The 24,755-nt window shown below is 38.7% G+C and overlaps 1 protein-coding gene and 1 long non-coding RNA gene across 7 annotated transcripts; one reads left to right on the top strand and one right to left on the bottom strand.

The window, feature by feature from the left end:
• The first annotated feature begins 3,732 nt into the window (after window positions 1–3,732).
• Window positions 3,733–13,402, top strand: LOC124178108 (2-hydroxyacyl-CoA lyase 1). Of its 6 annotated transcripts, none has more exons than XM_046561258.1 (13): window positions 3,733–4,640; window positions 4,717–4,852; window positions 8,960–9,101; window positions 9,380–9,464; window positions 9,795–9,976; window positions 10,183–10,359; window positions 10,754–10,995; window positions 11,108–11,293; window positions 12,186–12,261; window positions 12,388–12,625; window positions 12,744–12,851; window positions 13,002–13,125; window positions 13,247–13,402. In XM_046561258.1, exons 2-13 carry the CDS (start codon window positions 4,790–4,792, stop codon window positions 13,340–13,342), a joined length of 1,719 nt encoding a protein of 572 aa, XP_046417214.1. In that variant the 5' UTR covers window positions 3,733–4,640; window positions 4,717–4,789; the 3' UTR covers window positions 13,343–13,402. The 6 variants fall into 6 exon arrangements, with proteins under 6 accessions (XP_046417214.1, XP_046417223.1, XP_046417247.1 ...); XM_046561267.1 differs by having other exon boundaries at window positions 4,704–4,852; XM_046561282.1 differs by lacking the exon at window positions 3,733–4,640 and adding an exon at window positions 5,647–5,710 and having other exon boundaries at window positions 4,702–4,852.
• Window positions 13,135–15,118, bottom strand: LOC124178230. Its single transcript, XR_006869769.1, has 2 exons — window positions 14,404–15,118; window positions 13,135–14,296 (listed from the first exon to the last, which is right to left on the bottom strand). It is a non-coding gene; the product is annotated as an uncharacterized LOC124178230 (long non-coding RNA).
• Between the last annotated feature and the right edge of the window lie 9,637 nt (window positions 15,119–24,755).

The following is a 24,755-nucleotide window of genomic DNA, read 5'->3' as shown; positions in this document are numbered from 1 at the left end:
TCAACACCAAGACGATTTACCAAATATGTGACTTATAGTTGAAAAAAATAATATGTGCTATCTGTTGAACCATTTTAATTTCGTTCAATATTTTGTCAAATTATGAACAAATTTTACTGCAAATAATTTCGTAAATTTAAATTAAATACGAAGCCCTGCAATGTGGACCATTATAGTCAGAGCATTGAGTGCACCGATATCATCCTCGATACCTGAAAATTTAATTTCCCGTAATTACATGCCGACGTCTCATTTTCCACGAAAAGTAAAACCGACTTGAACCCGCCACTGTAGTACAGAAATCGCGGGTTTCTCCCTACCGCATACTTCGAAGGTCTGAGCCGACCCTCGTTATGTTTGGTGGTGCGGCGATAAATTTACCGAAAGTAATACCGATTTGCCGATGGTCGATCTGAGAATTTTTAAAATGATTTTTATTGAAATGTTTTGTGCTATTGTCGCAACTATTTATACCTGGCTTTAATACAAAGCAACAACCGTTATTCCGCGTGGTAAAAAAAGCCTTGGAAGACTCGGTTGGGTCCCGGCGAGAGAGTTCAACGGTATTTTCACTATTTACAGATTAACTATTTCACTCATTTTTCGACGCGTTAGCGTAGCCAGGCAAAACGCTTTTGCCGTAAATATACAAAATTTTACCGAAGGTTTACCAAATATGCAGGCGTATTTACACAAGAACATGACCAATTCTCGGTGCGTTCCGGACTTATAAGGTATAGGATTAGGCCAGGTAGAAAACCCTCCGCTTACTAACTCTCTCCGAGAAAATTTCCCTCCGAATTTACCCTTGTACAAGCAGTTCTCATCCAGCTATTTATTAAGGGTGGTACTGGATTATTTTGGGAAATATTTTTCGGGCGAGTAATTAAAAAAAAAAATCTATTTCACCAGCTGCAACACTGATATCTCGTCGCGAACAACTTTTTTCAGTTGAATCAAAGCTGAGTAAACGCTCGTCTGGAAGGATCGGCGGTAGCTAGACAAGTTGCAACAAATGCACGCACCTTTCCTTTCGATTTCATGGGTTTAGAACATGCAGCCACTTGTCGGTTCCGGCAGCTTGATAAAACGTATACTTATTAGATGGGAACGACTAATTTACGTAGTCGATCGAAGTTTGCTTGTAAGTACGTTTATGTCGTGTGTTTTAAACGGAATTGAAATCCGAGATAGGGAGGTACGTGGGTGTGTATGTATGTTGTACAAAGCAAAGGTATACCGTGCGTTGGCGCTCAGTAACGGCAACTCGATCGCACACATCGCGTCGATTACATTCCAATTTAGCGACGTCGGAGTGGTAGAGGTGTTTTAACATGTGCCGGGTGATTAGCAATTCATACTTACAACTACCTTGACCAAGGAAGCAGAGTGATAGGAACCCACGAGATTTCGCTGATCCTTTCCAATAGCTTTTACCGTTAATAGCGAACTTGAATCTTTCCAGAATGTATAGTATATTGCAAATCCGGCTTCGCCGTCATTAGCGTTCCGATGTTATATGCGGAATTTCACTATGAGATACACCTTTTGTACCCATTCATCGTACAGATTGAAATCACCCTACTTGGTATGAGTGTAATATCACGTTGCCATGCTTGAAGTAAAAGTATCTAGTCAGTGCAGAAAAATCAAATCAAGCAAGAAGATTACTGAAGAAAGGTAATGCCTTGATTGCTTTAATTTCACAACGGAAGCTTCTCGTGTCAAGCAGTGGAGATTACAAAAATACTTGGAACATAAAATTGCGTTCATATCAATTATACGTATATATGTATTTACATAATACTTCCTCGAAATGTTGTGTGTCCCCGTTTGTGTAATGGGGATTCACTGTAAGCCATTTGAGTGTTTATCAAACTAAATCGAGTTAGACTAGACGCTGAATTCATTTTCAATAGAAACAGCACTTGAGTTTAAAATTTTCTGAAATTTTTGCTCTTAATTACGTTCGAAATTTGTAACAATTTCTCTTCGTTCCGCATGAGTTACCAAGTGCTGCACGTATTATGCTCGATTAGTCGGTTGCACAGATGAAGCGAATTATTATATTCGTTCGCTACAAAAATGATATAGTCAAGTTTATGTATAAAAACATCTTTTCGTTGAATCCGAATATGTTGTGGTTGTGACAAGTAATCGGCACTTACTTATGAACTATGAATTAGCAGCAGGCTGCAACTCAAGAAAATGAACACTTTTTTGAATTTTTGAATATGTAAGAAAAGTTTAATCTTTTAATCTGGCACTACGGAATCGGCTTTATTGTCTGACTCCTTAGGATAAATCATCACAGGTTTTATACTTCCAATATTTTACCAGATAACTTGGCCAACTGACGTTCAAAGTAAAATAATCAGAGATCTGCAATGAAAACCTTATTACGTCTGTTAGGTAATCGTCAGAAAAATATAGTAAGACAAAAGGGATTTAATGAAATGAAATACTTGCCCGTTTAAGACCAGTGCCTATGGAATTACATATTTTAATCTTCCAATGAATTAGATGAATTTCAATCGCATTGCTATATACGTCTGTGCAGAAAACTTTACTTATTTCTGAACAGAAAGTGCGAGTGGAAAAACAAGCGCTCGAGTATACTGCCATACTTCAAACCTGTATTTTACGTCGTTATACAGATTCAGGGAGAAAACATCACGACTGTTGTAATTTTCTTCCTGATTCTTCGCAATTGCGAGTTCTATGCCAATAACGATAGGAAAATATTCGGCCAGAAAATTAATTCTCAGTTCAACTGACAAGATGTTCCTTATTTTTTGTAACAATGGTTTACGAGTTGTACTGAGTTTTGCGACAGAGAAAAGTCACGCTGCTCACAAATTTTCACAACTGCCTACTTTTCGCCCTTGAATTAATTGCCCTTTTAGTCATGCGGAGAGAAATTGCGTGATAAACGTCTTCTTGAAATTTTCGAGACTCGGACGTTTCGAAACATTCGCAAATTATGTAACGTGTCTGGAAACTTTGTTACAGATGATCGCTATTATGCATCACTTAACAAGGGCTGAATACATGGTATGTGCAAAGCCTAACAATTAGTATTCCGTAAGACAATCGTTTTATTTAATTTCTTTATCATTCCAGACATGCGTATACACAATAATATGAGAGACAGGTAAGTTTTTTCGTACTCCTTGGAATACGTCCTATTATATTACCGGTTTGAAATTTTTAATGTAACTCAATTTATCACGTATAAACAATGGATTCGTGATTTTAGTTTGTGATTGTGAGCTGTCTGAAACCTTTCGACAGTGACTCAGAAACGACTATAATTTCGCAGCAACGTAACTTCAGTATATTTTCAATGTATGCATAACGTATAAATTGAGCCTAATTGCTAGATTAAATGTCTAAGCATCAATTCACTGCAAGGACAGGATGAAAGAAATGATTAGTATTAAACTACAACTTTCTGAAATAGCAATATTATTATATACTTTGCGAAGGACATAAGCTTTTTTTTGCTGAACAAAAAAAGTGCTTTGAAAAGGGGAAAAAGAAGAAACAACTGTGTTAATTGTGCTGACGTTTCTGCAAAATTTTGCGAATGTAAGAATTGTTAGAATATGTAAAAAAGCCCAGAACTGCGTGTAAAAATATGTGGAGGTATGTGGAGAACAAAATAATATTGTATGAAAATGCATCTATCTTTTGATTTGATTTCACACAGCTGATTTATTTATAATTGATTAACATATTCAGAAGTAAATATATGTACGGAGAATGGAATATCATTATTGCTAATCGAGCGAAAAATAGTTTAATGTTAAGTAATAATTCTTTTACTTAAACCTTTCGACTTTTTTTATGTTAATACGCAAACGTGTGGACACTTTATAATTTTTAAATTATTTTCCAGTAAAAAATTGCGACTTCGAAGTTTTGCCTTGTTCATCATACTCAGCAATTCTATGTATCTGCCTTCGATATCTGTACTGATAAAATACAAAATACATTTCCGCTATTAAAAATAATTCTAGAACATGAAACTTCCGTTCACGGATACCTCTTTACAAACTATGAAAATCAGCGTTGAAATCTGTGCTCGTCGAATTCCTCAGCTCATTAGTAACGGATTTTACCTATAATATTTTATTTAGCTTCAAAGAGGGTGCAAAAAATAAATATACCACACGCGCACTTTCGGTGCGCAAAGTGTTGCGCCTCAGACCGAAAATACAAGATACTGTAAAAGTACTGTGTTAATTTTAAATATAGTATACATTTGCATAGTTTGAAAAACCCGGATAATCACGTAAACAATTTTTTCCGCATTCCTTATAATTTTACATCATAGTGATGTGTACCCATAACCTATAATTATAATCTTCAAAATCGTGGCATAAATTTTACGCGTAACGATATTTTAATGCTTGTTGAAAAATCAGTCGTTAAATATATAGGTCAAAGTAACAATGTAAAATTCATAGGCGTAAGTAGTCATGCCGATTGAAAACAAAAAGTATTATGGCTCAACGGATTGCTCAGATCGAGAGTTCCATTCTACTGACTTCGGTGAAATTTTGAAAATCGAAGAATATTGTTACGTTATCGAATAACAAAGAAACTCCCGATGATCACCGCGATCCAAACTTCAGGTAAACAGCAATTTACCAATCGCGCTGCCGATGTGCGTCATTTGCGTTACGATTCACAATCAGTTGTCACTTCCAGTCACCTCGCAATTCAATGAGAAGCAGTTTCTGCTCGTCCCATTCAATCGTACGGTAGCAGAGCATTTTTTCCAATGACGAGTGAAACTGACGAGATGGACGGTAATCAAATACTTGCCGAAGCCCTTAAAACTCAGGTAACTGCTCTGAATTTAAAAATTTTCTTTTGGTTTTCAGTTGAATCCCTTGTCATCATTAACGTTCAGGTTATGTTTATACGTATTCTATTCCACCAGTCATGGTCAGTGTTCCATTCATTGTCGGGACTGATGCCTAACGAAATTGACAACGGCTTTAAAATCGTGAACCGTTAACATTGAACTTGCCTAATATTACGGGTATGGTGAAAACCATACCAAAACTCCATATCGCAATTAATTTCCAGTATAGTATAAGTAACATAGAGTTCCTACAGTATAACGGGTGGCACGAACAACAGACACGGAAATCTACTGCGCATGTCAGCGCGAAACTCCTGGGCAAGAGCGGTTCATATTCAAACCGAGATTGCAACTTTTCTACTGAAATCGTTTCTGCAGAGATATTTTCTATAGAATTCGTTTCTACGGAAAGTAAATCCTAACTGAATCTAGCTCCAGGGTGACTCAGTCACCTTCTGCGTTCTTATCAGGGGATCGCGTGGGTGTGGTTCTGAATTAATGGTTGTGACCTAATTTATTCTATGTTTAAGGTAACACAAGGCATAAATCACTTAACTGAATTTTTCACTAGATACGAATTCTGTAGAAACGATTTCAGGAGAAACGGCCGTCTCCTTCAACCTTTGAAATCGAAAACGATGCCATCTTGAATACTGTATCTTTGTACTTATTAATTCTTGGGATTTATTTATTTATTTTTTTTTCAAATCAAATCAGCTATCATTCGTAATCGTTTCTTTTCAGTTGCGGGTATATTTTAATCTTTACAGATGCTGTTCGGGAATTTTCCTATGTAACTGGTGGCACCCGAGCCTCTTCGACGGTGGTCGAGAGGTTAATTGATGATCGCAATAAATTGTTGCAAGAACAAACTTAGCCGCATAAGTATCATTGATTCACCTGAAACTCACCGCATCATATTTTATCACCGGAAATTGCAATAATAATTCATATCAATGATTATATCTATGACGAAGCTTTTAAACACGAACGTATACCTCGTTCACGGCAATAGATCTTAAGTATCGTGTGCGATATGCGTTTTAAAACAGTTTCCGTAATGTTTAACTACGCGTTGCAATCGTGTCGCGCAATTCTTGGTAATTATCCTGACAATGGTCAGTGATGAACCATCGATATCATGTTGCCAAGGTAGCAGCTCTTGCACAAAAGCATCGAAGAAGAAATGAATAATAAAAGCAAATAACATTCTCGAAGGGGAGGTAATACCTTTGACCTACCATATCCTGACACTTTTGTGACGGGGAATTTGTCACAAGTACGTTTCGGAAAATCTTCACAGTACTCCTTGCCATTCCATGTAATTTAAGCAGATGTGCTAGTCATTTTCGACGTTTTCGTATACAGGGTCGGATTACTCATAAGACTAAAAAGGCTATAGCCTGAGGCTGTCGAAATTTTCGACCCTTCAATTCTCAACATCAAATTTTTCAAAATAGTACCCAGATTTTCAAAAAATCGAGCATTTCAACTTTTAATCTTTACCAATAAAAGATCGCATGAATATCAATTTCTCACTGCAATCCGATTCCGAAGAATTTCCTGCATTAAGTTCGAGAACTTTGTACACACGTGTACCAAATATCGTAAAGCGCTCATTTTTCCTCTAGTATCAAAGGAATGTCTAAATGATAGTCTCTGTTGAGCATAGAGAGTGAAATCGCTCGTGATTTAGATTTTAAAAATGTAAAAGACGATTTTACCAGCGTTAAGGCGCGGAAAAAATATTTAATATAATTACTCAATATCGTAATAAAAAATGATAGAAGGGTGATACTTGGATATGAAGGTCAGGAAATTAAACAAATTTCACTTTGTTTTTCTTAACCTTAGTCGATTTAATTTTATGTCGCCACTATTTAAATTTAACCAATTGGGCCATCTTGCAGGACCGACATTCGGCCTTTTTTTTTGTAGAGCAGCCTCAGGTATCGTGCCCTCTTAATCCCACTCTAATACATTTTCATTCAATGCAAAAATGAAGAAATGGCATGAATCCCACGAATTTACTGTTGTGTTTTCGTAGAATCCTTACCATTTCATTATATCTGCATCGAAGGAAAAAATGTTGCACGGTTTTTGTTCAGAATTGTATATAGAATGGGGCTGTTAAGCCCTTGTTCGCGTTTGAGATACGTGGACTTCGACGTTTGGAGATACATACGACAACGTCGAAATCGACCAGAATACCCCCTTAAGGATATTACTACAAGTAATAGAATGCAAGAGAATGTGTGTAAAATATTTATCAAACGTTTCGTTTCCGTTTTCGGTGGATACGGCAGAAATTGATTTTTCGATTACTTCCGTACGCACAATCGGCCCGAATTACTACGCGATGACGGCGATACAGCGAGTAATACTGGTTTATTTTTTCTGCTCTCGAGCTGATCGAAGTTGTCCTCACTAATTCACATTACGTGCGCAGCAATCGTATTATCACGGACAATATTGCCGTGCTCCATGACTGTGACCGACCTACCGTATACTTCGGTGATCCACACTCATCAGATTACAGTTCATTCTTACGTAAACAAATTACGTAAAAATTGCTCACATGTCACATATTCTATAACTAATGTCCAATCAATGAATCGAAAGAAAGATTAAATAAAAAAAAATAAATAAAAATTATTCTAAACTTGGTCGAAGTCCTGCAGAAAAATATTATTTATAATGTTGATGTTAGCTAATTTAGTCGATTGCTTTCCGCTTGTAATTGCTTTCTTTTGAGTTTTTTTTAACATAATTTAGAACAATACTTTCGGTTACCCGGTGAAATTAAAAGAAACTATGGAAAATAGAATTCAAAAATACATATTAACCTACTCCAATGATTTATCGTTTCATTACGCTGTCAATTTTGTATTTGAAACCACAAATTAACTCAACTAGGTAATAATTTTATCGTTTAGTTTATCTAAAATAAAGTAAGTATACCAGTTATTAACCCTGTCCCAATTATTGACCTTTTTTGATCGTATCCGTTTCTCTTTAATCTTTAGTTGTAAAATTACCAAAAAATAAATTTGTAGTGTTTAACCCTCTAGCAATTGGATTTAGTCACCGAAAAATTCACAATATGTGCCGTCAATTTGAAAATTTTCGAACATAAAAGGGTCAATAATTGGGTCTAAAAGTGTCAGTAACTGGTATAGTTACCTTATAGTGAATATCAATAATGCGCGCACGAATGTGTTCAATCGATTAATTATTATTTAGGAATATTTTTATGACATTGTCTTCAACATTTCTCTCATTTTTCAAACAACTCTGTTGAATCCATTTCCATTCGTGTGACGCTCAGCTATTTCCCTGAACAAAATTTACTTGTTACTTGAAAAAAAATATCGCATCCAAGTTTTGCCACCCTCTGATTTCTGCCACCCTATGCTACAGCCTACTCAGCCCATTAGTTATTTCACCCCTGGCAAAGAGGCCATCATCCCCTGTGGCACGCGACGTCTTCACCATCCATCCGGCCAAGGAAGAACGTTGTACCCATATTGTACCTATGCTGTACGCAAGCTTACGCGGGTTTTTACCTGGAAACTGCGCTTGTACATAGAATATATAAAACATACTCACAAACTGCAGTAAATACCTCGCCTCGAAAACACCCGGACAACAAGGATTTACGCCAATCATTCGAAAGCTTTTCTCATCCTCGCCGTACACTTCAATCCTCATTTCAACGCGGCTGGTTCCCGTCCCTTCGCTCAAAGTGATTAAATTTACAGCCGAATATTTACCCATGCACAGTCATTCTACGTAATATCTATAAAATGATTTGCGCGCGCGATGCGCGATTCAAAACAATTAGAAGCGTTTGCAGTATTCGTCATAGAATTGGTAAATAACATGAATTATAGTTTCACAAACATTCAACACTGGTTTCTTTTAGTATTACCAAAATTCGAATGTCTCTAAACATAACTAATCATAATCTTTGATCTGATGAGTTTTGTGTCAAGTTTCATTCAGTACGTGTGTATGAAAACTTTGATTTATGAGTAAAAACTAATATTTCTTTCAATGCAATCTGTAATTTATCTGTTACAGGGGCTGGAGTATGTTTTTGGGATTACAGGACATCCAGTTATAGAGTTAGCTATGGAAATGCAAACTGCAGGTCTTCAGTATTTGGGATTTAGAAATGAACAAGCAGCATGCTACGCTGCCCAAGCTTATGGTTACCTTACCAGTGGGTATATTCACAACTATGTTCACTTGTAATCGTTCAGTTACATGTAAAATTTAAACTTTTATATCACATTTTAGGCTCGGGCAAATTATAATCTCATACCTTTCGATTCGTCCGAAATATTCTAATCAGATACTTTTTTAAATTCCCTTCTTGCCAGCTATCTCATTGTTTTCAACAGACGCTGTACAGCGTTTATTCTTACACATATTTAAAGATGTCAAGGCCTGTTAAAGTAATCAATTGTATAGTGTTTAACAAAGCTTTTTGTTGACTAGGAAAGCCAGGCGTAGTTCTTTGTGTCTCAGGGCCAGGATTACTACATGTTGTCGGCGGTATGGCAAATGCACAAGTCAACTGTTGGTGTGTATGACAAAATCAATAATATAATTGATGCAAAATTTGCATACACGATTGTCCTCACGTAAAATCACTACAATTCAAATATTTTTCTGACCTCAACCATACGAAATATATCAAAGCCTTTATGCGTGACCCTCTTAAATTGTTAGTACATACCTTTAGTTAAGTGTTTGTGGATAATCAAAAATATTAATCTGATTTTAAAATAATTGGGCTATTATTACATACATTATATTATTATTATATACATTATTATACAGTCAAGTACATGAGAAAAAATGTAAAAAGATCTGAAAGTGTTGTTCACACTGCATGCGCATTTTGTTGTAGGCCAGTGTTAGTAATTGGAGGATCATGTCCGCAAGATCATGAAGGAATTGGGGGCTTTCAAGAATGGCCGCAAGTAGAAAGCAGTCGCCCGTACTGCAAATATGCTGCGAGACCACCTTCAGCTGCACTTATTCCTGTTCACGTTGAAAAAGCTGTGAGACTAGCCACATATGGCAGACCTGGTAATTAATTGGATATTTTGTAGATGCGGTTGCGTCAATGGAGTACCATTGTTTTTAGAGAGATATGAAACAGCTGGTGCACAATATTAATCTAAAAACACAATTTATTCTCAGCGTTGATATAAAGCATTACATATAGCGGCCATAGAACTTTGAATGGCTTTAGAATTTTTCAAGAGTCTTGTGACAAAACTTATTTATTCCAGGCGCTGCTTATTTAGACATGCCGGCCACAATTCTGACTCAAAGAGTTGCTGGAAAGAAAGTTGCAAAGATCCTGCGATGTCCACCACCACCCTTAATATATCCTCAGCCACAGCTCATAGAACAAGCAGTGAACATATTGGCTAACGCTAAAAAGCCTTTGATTATTGTTGGAAAAGGTAACTAGTATGATGATAACTGATAACACCCTTTTTGCTCAGTTTGCATCTTCAAACTATATTTGCGTTATTTAGAGAAGGCTGTTTTAGTTTTTTCAAGTATTTCAATTGCAGAATATTGATGGCGTAAATCATCAGTATGCATTATCAAGTTTTAAGTTCCGCATATAGCATGCAAACAATATCGATATAGCTTTTTGAAAATAATGTTCATCTTTTCCTTTCATGTTCACCAATAAATAAAAAAAAAATCCTATATCATTGTTCAGTGAGTTGAGCATTGCAAAAACATTATTTACACGGGGTTGGCTAAATTGAACATGAAATCTATATCGCCATGTGATTTATTATTTACATAAACGTCAGGAAGATAATTAAATACCTTTGTTCACAGGAGCCGCTTATGCACGTGCCGAAAAAGGAGTTCAAGACCTTGTGTATTCCACAAACTTACCTTTCTTGCCAACTCCAATGGGCAAAGGTGTGGTACCAGATACAGATGAACATTGTGTATCCAGTGCAAGAACATTAGCTTTGCAACAGAGTGATGTGGTATTACTTTTGGGAGCCAGATTAAACTGGATGTTGCACTTTGGACAGCCGCCTCGGTACCAGAAAAATGTGAAAGTGATCCAGGTACAGACCGAACATGATATTGATTTTATATACTTACCAGATATGAGAAAATTTGTGCAAGTATAGGAAATCCAAAATTTAAGGCCAACTGTGATATCAATATTATTGTTAGGTGGATTTGTGCGCTGAAGAAATGCACAATTCGTTGCAAGCTGCTGTAGCCATACAGGCTGACATAGGACCAGTGGTACATCAGATGTCGCAAGCATTTAAAAACCGGAAATTTAATTTCAGTCAAACTAGTTCATGGTGGAAAGAATTGCGTGCAAAGGCTGAAAAAAATAAGCAGGCTGTTGGTGTAAGTATGAGCTCTCAGGTAACTTCTAAGTGATGCATATACATGCAAACCTTGTTATATCTTTCATGATTGTTTTCAAGTGAAATGCATACAATTGACGACTTATTTATAAACTTTCTTAAGGATGTACGCTTCTGTGGACTATACTGTCTGATTCACAATTAATAAAAGGAAGGAATCGTTTGAAAAGCCTACATCAGTGTTATTTGTGCCAGTGATAATTAAACAACAGCATTGTTTTGTACTAAAAACGAATCTGAACTAATTCGAATAACACAAATTGTAAAATATCAATACTTTAAGAAAAGCTTTTGTAATTAGATCGTTGAAAACTATTAAACTCTTTTGTTTTCAATAAGATTCGAATATGTTTGGGCTAGTGTAGGTATATAATGCATACATGTCATCGCTGACGAATATCTGTTGCAACAAAAATCTATATTTATCCAGTCTGAAGATTACTGTTGGTAAAAATTTTTACAGGCTGAGATTTGTCTGACAACTGAAATAAACCAAAGAATATGAGAATCAGATCGAAAACACCAGTGTTATCATATCGATCGTTCCAATTATAAAACATTTTCTTAAATTATTGATGTCTCAGCTTCTGCTGTTTCAATTTTCTCACGTTCATTTCTATTATGCATATATTAGGAATGTTGTTTTATTCGTGTTTGGTATTATTGGCCTGAACAATATTACTGGAGATTTTTCTTGACAGTTTCTTTTATTTTCCTAACTTTTCATTTAGACAGTATGGTCACATTCATACATTCTTAATACAAAATATCAATATATTCATAACGATAGAAAATAAAATTTCTCAATTGCTCTTCCCACATGTTAATTATCAGTCAAGTAAAACAAGTTTGCAAGAGTGTGATTATTTCAGGCTATGGCACAAGTCACATCACTCCCACTGAACTATTACACAGTCTTTAAAAGTATTGAAGATCTAATTCCAAACGGTAAGCTATCCCACATAATGATCTCTCTAGTGCAACAATTTTCAGAAAAACATATTTCAGGGGCAACAAACCACTTTATTCTCATGCGTTATTGAGATATTCATCACTCATAATTTTATTGTTCAGATTCTATTATCTGTTCTGAGGGTGCCAATACAATGGATATTGGACGTACTATGCTCTTCAATAGATTACCACGACACAGGTTGGATGCAGGGACTTTTGGTACAATGGGTGTAGGCCCAGGTTTTGCAATAGCAGCTGCTCTTTACTGTAAAGATAACTACCCCAAGAAAAGAGTAATTTGCGTCGAAGGGGACAGTGCATTCGGGTTTTCCGGTATGGAAGTTGAAACAATGTTTAGGTAAGACATTATCGAAGGTTCTGTAAGTTATCTCCTCGTCGGATATTATTTCCAATTGGAGTGTGGTATCAGTACTTCAAAAATTCATGCCTAACACTTCATATTACTCAAATTCCAGATACAAATTACCCATAATTATTATAATAATAAACAATAACGGAATTTATAGTGGGTTAGATAAAGAGACGATGAGGCAAATACAGGATGCTGGCGAAGCGACACAAGTGTAAGAATACCGACATTTTTAAAAGATAATTCAAATAGCTTTTAAAATGCATGTTGATACATCTTATCTCTTCGGTAACGTTTGGATGAGCTCTTCAATGTTTTGCAAAATAATGAAATTTTGAATTCACCTATAATTTTTTGCACACAGAACACCAACCCGTTCACTGACTGTTGAGACACACTATGAAAAAATAATGGAAATGTTTGGAAAGAAGGGTCATTTTTGTTCAACGATACCTGAATTAGACAAAGCTGTGAAAAGTGCTTTGAAGGTGATATACTTCAAATGAAAAAATATTTATTTCACGTAACGAATAATTAAATACATGAAGTAATACTACAATAGAAATTGAATTCAGCAGTACATGTATGTAAACTGATTTATTTTTTTAGGAAACTGATTCACCAAGTATAATCAACACTATGATCGACCCTTTAGCTGATCGTAAAACACAAAGCTTCAATTGGCTAACAGAGTCAAAATTATAAATATTAAATTAAGAATTTTATACAAGGTTTTTTATGGAATAAAGATAAGTTATACTATAATCATTAGCAAAAATGTACAACACGGGTAGAGACGTAATAAGAATCAGAGAAAAAGTTTGTTCTGATGTCTCATTTGCTACCCAATGTGATTAACTAAAGCATTTATAATCGCAAATGCTTTTGCCCCACTGTAATATTATCTCGACCATGAATGGTTATGACTTCAACTTGTACACAAGGATGAATTAATAGTGTAGAGCAGCAACAATACTTTTGTAAGTGTTAATTTGGGTACTATGGATTCTTATAATAATGTAGTATAGAAGCCACACGACCAGGGATAAAAAAAACTTTACAATATTTAACAATGCAAGCTTTAAGAAATCGTGGTTTAACGATTCACAATTCAGGATCGTATTGTTTAGTCGTCGCTAAAGACGAGATACACATAAGACTATCCTAGTCCTTGTTTGGCAACAATACATAAATAACATTTTGGGACGAATGTTGATAACAAGAGTTAACTTTTCATAAGATCCTTAGTGATTTCACAAGGATATTTCAAGGACAATTAGTAGGTACATCAATGATTATCTGTAGTCTAAATCTTAGCTGGAATGAGAAAAGTATATTCTAGATGCGATCGATTGGTGATCCCATTAGCTATTTATTGACAGAATAATTGACTGCACTGTATGACTTAACCTGTCTTTTATAGAACGTGACCAAAATTGTTAATGGGATAATGACTTAAGTTTTTCGGTTATATACCCTGTTGAGATTCTAGAGAGTACATTTGTAAGTGGATTTTGCTCCCCTGTATTCGTTGCTTCTTCTATATTAACACCTGCTTCTTGTGCCAAAACCGTCAAAGAGCTGACAGCATTCTTGAGGGCTGTATCCAATAATCCATTGCTTTGCACAATATCATTAATCTCGTGGAGCTCCTGTTTTCTGAAAATTACGAACACATGTTAATCCTACCAATTTGAGTACCCGTTAGAATTGAGAAGGTTAATGAATACAACTGAACTTGACATACAGAAAGGGGAAGATCTTACATTTTTGAAACAACGGAGTTGATCTTAATCAGTTCGTTCTGAATTTCCATTTTCACTTCGATGGTTGAATCGGCTTCTGAGTGCATTGTGAATCATTCAATTCAGTGATCGAGCGATTATTTCGAGAGTGTGTGGCCCTTTAGTCGGTTATGAAATCCAAATATTGTGCACTCATGGCGTTCTCATGGTATTTGACTGCTTTTTGTTGTAGTTTCCCGCCAAAACGCAATCAACATCTGCTTACAGCTAACCATGGAGGGTATAGGTATGTGGTAGGGAGAAGTATCTTATGTGGGTTTTCAACTAGATAAGTGTCCACCAAAACGCGGCAAATAATAGTTCCACAAGTGATCAGAATGGCGGTCATAAGCAATAAGGGAAACAATCTGATTGACGCTTAGCAATCGGGGTTCAAATAGTTTGAAAAATTTGTTTAGTTACAAATCCTTGGGTTCAATCGGGTTCGATTTGATTGGCGCTTTGTATCACTTTTGCCGCAGAAACGCAATCTCAATTGTACCCTATTTTATGCCACTTAGTACACTTACTACACACGCCGTACAGCTGACTTATGATGCGCAATCGCAATTCCCATTCAACGTCGCGGGTGCGTTCCGAAATTAGCTGCGAATGCTTCTTATAATAATCTTGTATTTCTTTTGTGCTGCCGAGTTTGCAGATAGTTGTGCCTCTGTCCTAGGGAGTGTTTAGCGCTGGTAGCTGATTTCGGAACGCACCCGCGAAGTTGACTGGGAATTGCGATTGCGCTGCTAAGCGAATATTCATAATTGTCAAGTGCCGAATAATAAAAATCATTATATCAATATTGAAATATCTCTAGAAATCACAAGATATTACAAATTCAGAAATCTCCAATATACGACATAATATTAAAGAACAAATCTACACAATAGTTAGATTGCAAAGATATATTCGTATTGCGGTAGTAACAGGCTGTAGTGAATTATTTAATACAGATATCTGGCAGTATTGAAGAGCTTTCTCTCTGTTGCACTTATATTAAACCACCAGGAGTAAGAATATGCCACGTCTACACTTTGCGTTACTTCCGGACGAGAGTCTACTTACTGCTATGCCTGACTATAATATTGATTCTAGTTATAATTATTGTAAGGATATTAAAATAAATGTTTATGATGCTTTAAGGTCGTTGTTTAATCGCATCACCTTACAGAAAAATCGTGAGAGCTGGATTACCCACAGTTGTTCAGTAGGTCGGTTCCTAATTTGCCCGCAGTGTTGTTCTGTACATTGACTGAAGAATGTAATGACGGATGCCCCTGGGTAAATTTTTGTGACAAGTTTTCGGCGCGCAAGTGGGCCTAGGTGGGCCTGGGAGCGTAGGAGGGTTCTGCTCTATCGACTCTACCTAACGGGTCGCGCCGACATTCGTAGCAGGCAAAGTGGTGTCCGTATGGAAGCTTGAGATTGAGTCAGTACAAAGTGAGTACGTAAGACTATTTATCAGCTGCGATTTAAAAAAGTCGGTCAGCTCGATCATCCCCGTGAGAAGACGCGTAACCGCGTCCACCACCAACCACCGCAACAATCTCCGAGCACCACCAACCGCCGTCAACCACCTCCTACCACCTCCGACCACCTTCGTCCTCCTCGTCCACCACGTCCCCGTCCTCCTCCTCCTCCTCCTCCTTCCTGCCCCTCGTCGTCCTCGTCCTCCTCGACCACCGCCGATCACTTCCTATCGCCACCAAACACTTTCTACCTCCTCCAAACACCTCCAAACACCTCCTACCATTTCCAAACACCTCCAACCTCATCCGACCACCTCTGACTACCTCCGACCATCCTCCTCTTCGGACCCTGCTCCACCATGTATTTCTATAACATTAATATTCATAATTATTCAAACAACTTTTCATTTGCTCTCTCGATCTTGTAGAGAAGCAGAATTGTTTTTCGAAAAGTGTTCGTATCTAAAAAAATTCAGAGTAACTGTAATACATCACGGATGCGCTAATTTAGATCGAGATGAAATAGAAGCTCCGTATTGGAGACAGTACTTCATGCAGTGTCCTGATTTACAGACCTAAAGAGGTGATTGTAGGCGACTTTTTTTTTGATAGGGAAAGAAAGAACGAAGCTTCTTAAAACCTCGAGTGTATTTTAACACACATTTGAAAGGTACGAGCAAAAATTTTTATCACCCAACTGTCGCAGAACGGCAGCGTTATTAGCTGACCCGTTAACTGAAGAATACATCTTCAGTCAAAGGCTGACCATCGAAGGACCTAGCTGTTTCAGTATGGAATCGGCAGGAAAGATGAAGTACGTATTTCTTGTCTGAAATGTGAAAACTAAAATCACTATAATCATATCATATCATCATACAGAATCATACATAGTATTAAAGTTCGAAACAAAGTTCGGATGTTCAGAAAGTGATGTCACCCAAAATTTTTTTTCTCTTGACGTTATCGATCTAAAATCGGCTAGCCTCAGTCTGGAAACAACCGCACAGTAGAGCTGACGTATGAGAATCGCGCTCCGCAGATTTCAAGTACCAGGTTCTCTACCTCCTGGATCCTGCGCTCCGGATCAACTTCCTGATGCAACTTGACTTCCAGGACAAGCGCTCCGTGGTTTCTGCGCTCCGGGTCCGCTACCTGGTGAACATCTACTTCCAGGACAAGCGCTCCGTAGTTTCTGCGCTCTACGTCCGGTACCTGGTGAAACTCGACTTCAGGAACAAGTTGAAGTTCGGCAACGGATCAAGAGTTGCAGTCGAAACACATGAACCTTAAACGCAGTTTTCAGGAAGTTGAGGGAAAAAATTCACAAATTTACGACTACGAAAATCCCTTTGCATTTTTGGGGAAAATTTTCGCGATTTTGCAAAGTGCTGGAATATATTCTTTCAAGCACTATTCCGACGTAATTTTGCGAGAGAAATCGATTGGGCGCAGTCCCAATACGCTGCGATCAACGCATTAAAAGTTACGGCCAAAAAACTGGATTCCGAATTTTCGACATTTTTCAGCAGGTGCTTTTTCGCTCGCCATTTCTCTCCTGTTCGTCCTACGCTCTTTTCGCTACGATTTCTGAGTTCCTGAGGGTCCAATTGGTCAGATAGGCGTCATTCAAATCGAATCTGAGACCAAAAGTTTTTTGCCCAAAAAAAAAGTAAGGCTAACCCTTTTCCATTTTTGGCGAAAATTTTCGCGATTCTCAAAGGTGCTGAAATTGATTAATTGTGGCACTATTCCGACGTAATTTTGCGAGAGAAATCGATTGGGCGCAGTCCCAATACGCTGCGATCAACGGATCAGAAGTTACAGCAAAAAACGAGATCCTGTGTTTTCGACGTTTTTCGGGAGATGCTTTTTCGCTCGCCATTTCTCTCCTGTTCGTCCTACGCTCTTTTCGCTGCGATTTCTGAGTTCCTAAGGGTCCGATTGGTCAGATAGGCGTCATTCATATCGAATCTGAGACCAAAAGTTTTTTGCCCAAAAAAAAAGTAAGGCTAACCCCTTTCCATTTTTGGCGAAAATTTTCGCGATACTCAAAAGTGCTGGAATTGATTAATTGTGGCACTATTCCGACGTTATTTTGCGAGAGAAATCAATTGGGCGCAGTCCCAATACGCTGCGATCAACGGATCAGAAGTTACAGCAAAAAACGAGATCCTGTGTTTTCGACGTTTTTCGGGAGATGCTTTTTCGCTCGCCATTTCTCTCCTGTTCGTCCTACGCTCTTTTCGCTGCGATTTCTAAGTTCCTAAGGGTCCAATTGGTCAGATAGGCGTCATTCAAATCGAATCTGAGACCAAAAGTTTTTTGCCCAAAAAAAAAGTAGGGCTAACCCCTTTCCATTTTTGGCGAAAATTTTCGCGATTCTCAAAAGTGCTGGTATTGATTAATTGTGGCACTATTCCGACGTAATTTTGCGAGAGAAATCGATTGGGCGCAGTCACAATACGCTGCGATCAACGGATCAGTAGTTACAGCAAAAAACGAGATCCTGCGTTTTCGACGTTTTTCAGGAGATGCTTTTTCGCTCGCCATTTCTCTCCTGTTGGTCCTACGCTCTTTTCGCTGCGATTTCCAAGTTCCTAAGGGTCCAATTGGTCAGATAGGCGTCATTCAAATCGAATCTGAGGCCAAAAGTTTTTTGCCCAAAAAAAAAGTAAGGCTAACCCCTTTCCATTTTTGACGAAAATTTTCGCGATTCTCAAAGGTGCTGGAATTGATTAATTGTGGCACTATTCCGACGTAATTTTGCGAGAGAAATCGATTAGGCGCAATCCCAATACGCTGCGATCAACGCATCAAAAGTTACGGCCAAAAAACTGGATTCCGAATTTTCGACATTTTTCAGCAGGTGCTTTTTCGCTCGCCATTTCTCTCCTGTTGGTCCCACGCTCTTTTCGCTGCGATTTCTGAGTTCCTGAGGGTCCAATTGGTCAGATGAGGGTCATTCAAATCGAATCTGAGACCAAAAGTTTTTTGCCCAAAAAAAAAGTAAGGCTAACCCCTTTCCATTTTTGACGAAAATTTTCGCGATTCTCAAAGGTGCTGGAATTAATTAATTGTGGCACTATTCCGACGTAATTTTGCGAGAGAAATCGATTAGGCGCAGTCCCAATACGCTGCGATCAACGCATCAAAAGTTACGGCCAAAAAACTGGATTCCGAATTTTCGACATTTTTCAGCAGGTGCTTTTTCGCTCGCCATTTCTCTCCTGTTGGTCCCACGCTCTTTTCGCTGCGATTTCTGAGTTCCTAAGGGTCCAATTGGTCAGATGAGGGTCATTCAAATCGAATCTGAGACCAAAAGTTTTTTGCCCAAAAAAAAAGTAAGGCTAACCCCTTTCCATTTTTGGCGAAAATTTTCGCGATTCTCAAAGGTGCTGGAATTGACTAATTGTGGCACCATTCCGACGTAATTTTGCGAGAGAAATCGATTGGGCGCAGTCCCAATACGCTGCGATCAACGCATCAAAAGTTACGGCCAAAAAACTGGATTCCGAATTTTCGACATTTTTCAGCAGGTGCTTTTTCGCTCGCCATTTCTCTCCTGTTGGTCCCACGCTCTTTTCGCTGCGATTTCTGAGTTCCTAAGGGTCCAATTGGTCAGATGAGGGTCATTTAAATCGAATCTGAGACCAAAAGTTTTTTGCCCAAAAAAAAAGTAAGGCTAACCCCTTTCCATTTTTGGCGAAAATTTTCGCGATTCTCAAAAGTGCTGGAATTGATTAATTGTGGCACTATTCCGACGTAATTTTGCGAGAGAAATCGATTGGGCGCAGTCCCAATACGCTGCGATCAACGCATCAAATGTTATGGCCAAAAAACTAGAACCCGAATTTTTGACATTTTTCAGCAGGTGCTTTTTCGCTCGCCATTTCTCTCCTGTTGGTCCTACGCTCTTTTCGCTGCGATTTCTGAGTTCCTAAGGGTCCAATTGGTCAGATGAGGGTCATTCAAATCGAATCTGAGACCAAAAGTTTTTTGCCCAAAAAAAAAGTAAGGCTAACCCCTTTCCATTTTTGGCGAAAATTTTCGCGATTCTCAAAAGTGCTGGAATTGATTAATTGTGGCACTATTCCGACGTAATTTTGCGAGAGAAATCGATTGGGCGCAGTCCCAATACGCTGCGATCAACGCATCAAATGTTATGGCCAAAAAACTAGAACCCGAATTTTTGACATTTTTCAGCAGGTGCTTTTTCGCTCGCCATTTCTCTCCTGTTGGTCCTACGCTCTTTTCGCTGCGATTTCTGAGTTCCTAAGGGTCCAATTGGTCAGATGAGGGTCATTCAAATCGAATCTGAGACCAAAAGTTTTTTGCCCAAAAAAAAGTGAGGCTAACCCCTTTCCATTTTTGGCGAAAATTTTCGCGATTCTCAAAAGTGCTGGAATTGATTAATTGTGGCACTATTCCGACGTAATTTTGCGAGAGAAATCGATTGGGCGCAGTCCCAATACGCTGCGATCAACGGATCAGAAGTTACAGCAAAAAACGAGATCCTGCGTTTCCGACATTTTTCAGGAGATGCTTTTTCGCTCGCCATTTCTCTCCTGTTCGTCCTACGCTCTTTTCGCTGCGATTTCTAAGTTTCTAAGGGTCCAATTGGTCAGATAGGCGTCATTCAAATCGAATCTGAGACCAAAAGTTTTTTGCCCAAAAAAAAAGTAAGGCTAACCCCTTTCCATTTTTGGCGAAAATTTTCGCGATTCTCAAAAGTGCTGGAATTGGTTAATTGTGGCACTATTCCGACGTAATTTTGCGAGAGAAATCGATTGGGCGCAGTCCCAATACGCTGCGATCAACCTATCAAAAGTTACGGCCAAAAAACTGGATTCCGAATTTTCGACATTTTTCAGCAGGTGCTTTTTCGCTCGCCATTTCTCTCCTGTTCGTCCTACGCTCTTTTCGCTGCGATTTCTGAGTTCCTAAGGGTCCAATTGGTCAGATGAGGGTCATTCAAATCGAATCTGAGACCAAAAGTTTTTTGCCCAAAAAAAAGTAAGGCTAACCCCTTTCCATTTTTGGCGAAAATTTTCGCGATTCTCAGAAGTGCTGGAATTGATTAATTGTGGCGGTATTCCAAAGTAATTTTGCGAGAGAAATCAATTGGGCGCAGTCCCAATACGCTGCGATCAACGGATCAGAAGTTACAGCAAAAAACGAGATCCTGTGTTTTCGACGTTTTTCGGGAGATGCTTTTTCGCTCGCCATTTCTCTCCTGTTCGTCCTACGCTCTTTTCGCTGCGATTTCTAAGTTCCTAAGGGTCCAATTGGTCAGATAGGCGTCATTCAAATCGAATCTGAGACCAAAAGTTTCTTGCCCAAAAAAAAAGTAAGGCTAACCCCTTTCCATTTTTGGCGAAAATTTTCGCGATTCTCAAAAGTGCTGGTATTGAATAATTGTGGCACTATTCCGACGTAATTTTGCGAGAGAAATCGATTGGGCGCAGTCACAATACGCTGCGATCAACGGATCAGTAGTTACAGCAAAAAACGAGATCCTGCGTTTTCGACGTTTTTCAGGAGATGCTTTTTCGCTCGCCATTTCTCTCCTGTTGGTCCTACGCTCTTTTCGCTGCGATTTCTGAGTTCCTAAGGGTCCAATTGGTCAGATGAGGGTCATTCAAATCGAATCTGAGACCAAAAGTTTTTTGCCCAAAAAAAAAGTAAGGCTAACCCCTTTCCATTTTTGACGAAAATTTTCGCGATTCTCAAAGGTGCTGGGATTGATTAATTGTGGCACTATTCCGACGTAATTTTGCGAGAGAAATCGATTAGGCGCAGTCCCAATACGCTGCGATCGACGCATCAAAAGTTACGGCCAAAAAACTGGATTCCAAATTTTCGACATTTTTCAGCAGGTGCTTTTTCGCTCGCCATTTCTCTCCTGTTGGTCCCACGCTCTTTTCGCTGCGATTTCTGAGTTCCTAAGGGTCCCATTGGTCAGATGAGGGTCATTCAAATCGAATCTGAGACCAAAAGTTTTTTGCCCAAAAAAAAAGTAAGGCTAACCCCTTTCCATTTTTGGCGAAAATTTTCGCGATTCTCAAAAGTGCTGGAATTGATTAATTGTGGCGGTATTCCGACGTAATTTTGCGAGAGAAATCGATTGGGCGCAGTCCCAATACGCTGCGATCAACGGATCAGAAGTTACAGCAAAAAACGAGATCCTGCGTTTTCGACGTTTTTCAGGAGATGCTTTTTCGCTCGCCATTTCTCTCCTGTTCGTCCTACGCTCTTTTCGCTGCGATTTCTAAGTTTCTAAGGGTCCAATTGGTCAGATAGGCGTCATTCAAATCGAATCTGAGACCAAAAGTTTTTTGCTCGAAAAAAAAGTAAGGCTAACCCCTTTCCATTTTTGGCGAAAGTTTTCGCGATTCTCAAAAGTGGTGGAATTGATTAATTGTGGCACTATTCCGACGTAATTTTGCGAATGAAATCGATTGGGCGCAGTCCCAATACGCTGCGATTAACGCATCTAATGTTATGGCCAAAAAACTAGAACCCGAATTTTTGACATCTTTCAGCAGGTACTTTTTCGCTCGCCATTTCTCTCCTGTTGGTCCTACGCTCTTTTCGCTGCGATTTCTGAGTTCCTAAGGGTCCAATTGGTCAGATGAGGGTCATTCAAATCGAATCTGAGACCAAAAGTTTTTTGCCCAAAAAAAAAGTAAGGCTAACCCCTTTCCATTTTTGACGAAAATTTTCGCGATTCTCAAAGGTGCTGGGATTGATTAATTGTGGCACTATTCCGACGTAATTTTGCGAGAGAAATCGATTAGGCGCAGTCCCAATACGCTGCGATCGACGCATCAAAAGTTACGGCCAAAAAACTGGATTCCAAATTTTCGACATTTTTCAGCAGGTGCTTTTTCGCTCGCCATTTCTCTCCTGTTCGTCCTACGCTCTTTTCGCTGCGATTTCCAAGTTTCTAAGGGTCCAATTGGTCAGATAGGCGTCATTCAAATCGAATCTGAGACCAAAAGTTTTTTGCCCAAAAAAAAAGTAAGGCTAACCCCTTTCCATTTTTGGCGAAAATTTTCGCGATTCTCAAAGGTGCTGGAATTGATTAATTGTGGCACCATTCCGACGTAATTTTGCGAGAGAAATCGATTGGGCGCAGTCACAATACGCTGCGATCAACGGATCAGTAGTTACAGCAAAAAACGAGATCCTGCGTTTTCGACGTTTTTCAGGAGATGCTTTTTCGCTCGCCATTTCTCTCCTGTTCGTCCTACGCTCTTTTCGCTGCGATTTCCAAGTTTCTAAGGGTCCAATTGGTCAGATAGGCGTCATTTAAATCGAATCTGAGACCAAAAGTTTTTTGCCCAAAAAAAAAGTAAGGCTAACCCCTTTCCATTTTTGGCGAAAATTTTCGCGATTGTCAAAAGTGCTGGAATTGATTAATTGTGGCACTATTCCGACGTAATTTTGCGAATGAAATCGATTGGGCGCAGTCCCAATACGCTGCGATTAACGCATCAAAAGTTACGGCCAAAAAACTGGATTCCGAATTTTCGACATTTTTCAGCAGGTGCTTTTTCGCTCGCCATTTCTCTCCTGTTGGTCCTACGCTCTTTTCGCTGCGATTTCCAAGTTTCTAAGGGTCCAATTGGTCAGATAGGCGTCATTTAAATCGAATCTGAGACCAAAAGTTTTTTGCCCAAAAAAAAAGTAAGGCTAACCCCTTTCCATTTTTGGCGAAAATTTTCGCGATTCTCAAAGGTGCTGGGATTGATTAATTGTGGCACTATTCCGACGTAATTTTGCGAGAGAAATCGATTAGGCGCAGTCCCAATACGCTGCGATCGACGCATCAAAAGTTACGGCCAAAAAACTGGATTCCAAATTTTCGACATTTTTCAGCAGGTGCTTTTTCGCTCGCCATTTCTCTCCTGTTCGTCCTACGCTCTTTTCGCTGCGATTTCCAAGTTTCTAAGGGTCCAATTGGTCAGATAGGCGTCATTCAAATCGAATCTGAGACCAAAAGTTTTTTGCCCAAAAAAAAAGTAAGGCTAACCCCTTTCCATTTTTGGCGAAAATTTTCGCGATTCTCAAAGGTGCTGGAATTGATTAATTGTGGCACCATTCCGACGTAATTTTGCGAGAGAAATCGATTGGGCGCAGTCACAATACGCTGCGATCAACGGATCAGTAGTTACAGCAAAAAACGAGATCCTGCGTTTTCGACGTTTTTCAGGAGATGCTTTTTCGCTCGCCATTTCTCTCCTGTTCGTCCTACGCTCTTTTCGCTGCGATTTCCAAGTTTCTAAGGGTCCAATTGGTCAGATAGGCGTCATTTAAATCGAATCTGAGACCAAAAGTTTTTTGCCCAAAAAAAAAGTAAGGCTAACCCCTTTCCATTTTTGGCGAAAATTTTCGCGATTGTCAAAAGTGCTGGAATTGATTAATTGTGGCACTATTCCGACGTAATTTTGCGAATGAAATCGATTGGGCGCAGTCCCAATACGCTGCGATTAACGCATCAAAAGTTACGGCCAAAAAACTGGATTCCGAATTTTCGACATTTTTCAGCAGGTGCTTTTTCGCTCGCCATTTCTCTCCTGTTGGTCCCACGCTCTTTTCGCTGCGATTTCTGAGTTCCTAAGGGTCCAATTGGTCAGATGAGGGTCATTCAAATCGAATCTGAGACCAAAAGTTTTTCGCCCAAAAAAAAAGTAAGGCTAACCCCTTTCCATTTTTGGCGAAAATTTTCGCGATTCTCAAAAGTGCTGGAATTGATTAATTGTGGCACTATTCCGACGTAATTCTGCGAGAGAAATCGATTGGGCGCAGTCCCAATACGCTGCGATTAACGCATCAAATGTTATGGCCAAAAAACTA

This window comes from Neodiprion fabricii, chromosome 1, assembly GCF_021155785.1.
Source record: "Neodiprion fabricii isolate iyNeoFabr1 chromosome 1, iyNeoFabr1.1, whole genome shotgun sequence".
In the NCBI taxonomy this organism is placed as follows: Eukaryota; Metazoa; Arthropoda; class Insecta; order Hymenoptera; family Diprionidae; genus Neodiprion; species Neodiprion fabricii.
The sequence above is the reverse complement of the archived record's forward strand: the minus strand, read 5'-3'. Positions and strand labels throughout refer to the sequence as shown.

Excerpts from the sequence above, each read along its gene's own strand:
- LOC124178108 (XM_046561258.1), top strand. The coding sequence starts at position 4,790 with ATGACGAGTGAAACTGACGAGATGGACGGTAATCAAATACTTGCCGAA. Across the intron at positions 9,102-9,379 it reads AGCTTATGGTTACCTTACCA|GAAAGCCAGGCGTAGTTCTT; the intron begins GTGGGTATATTC and ends TTTGTTGACTAG. Across the intron at positions 9,977-10,182 it reads AGCCACATATGGCAGACCTG|GCGCTGCTTATTTAGACATG; the intron begins GTAATTAATTGG and ends TATTTATTCCAG.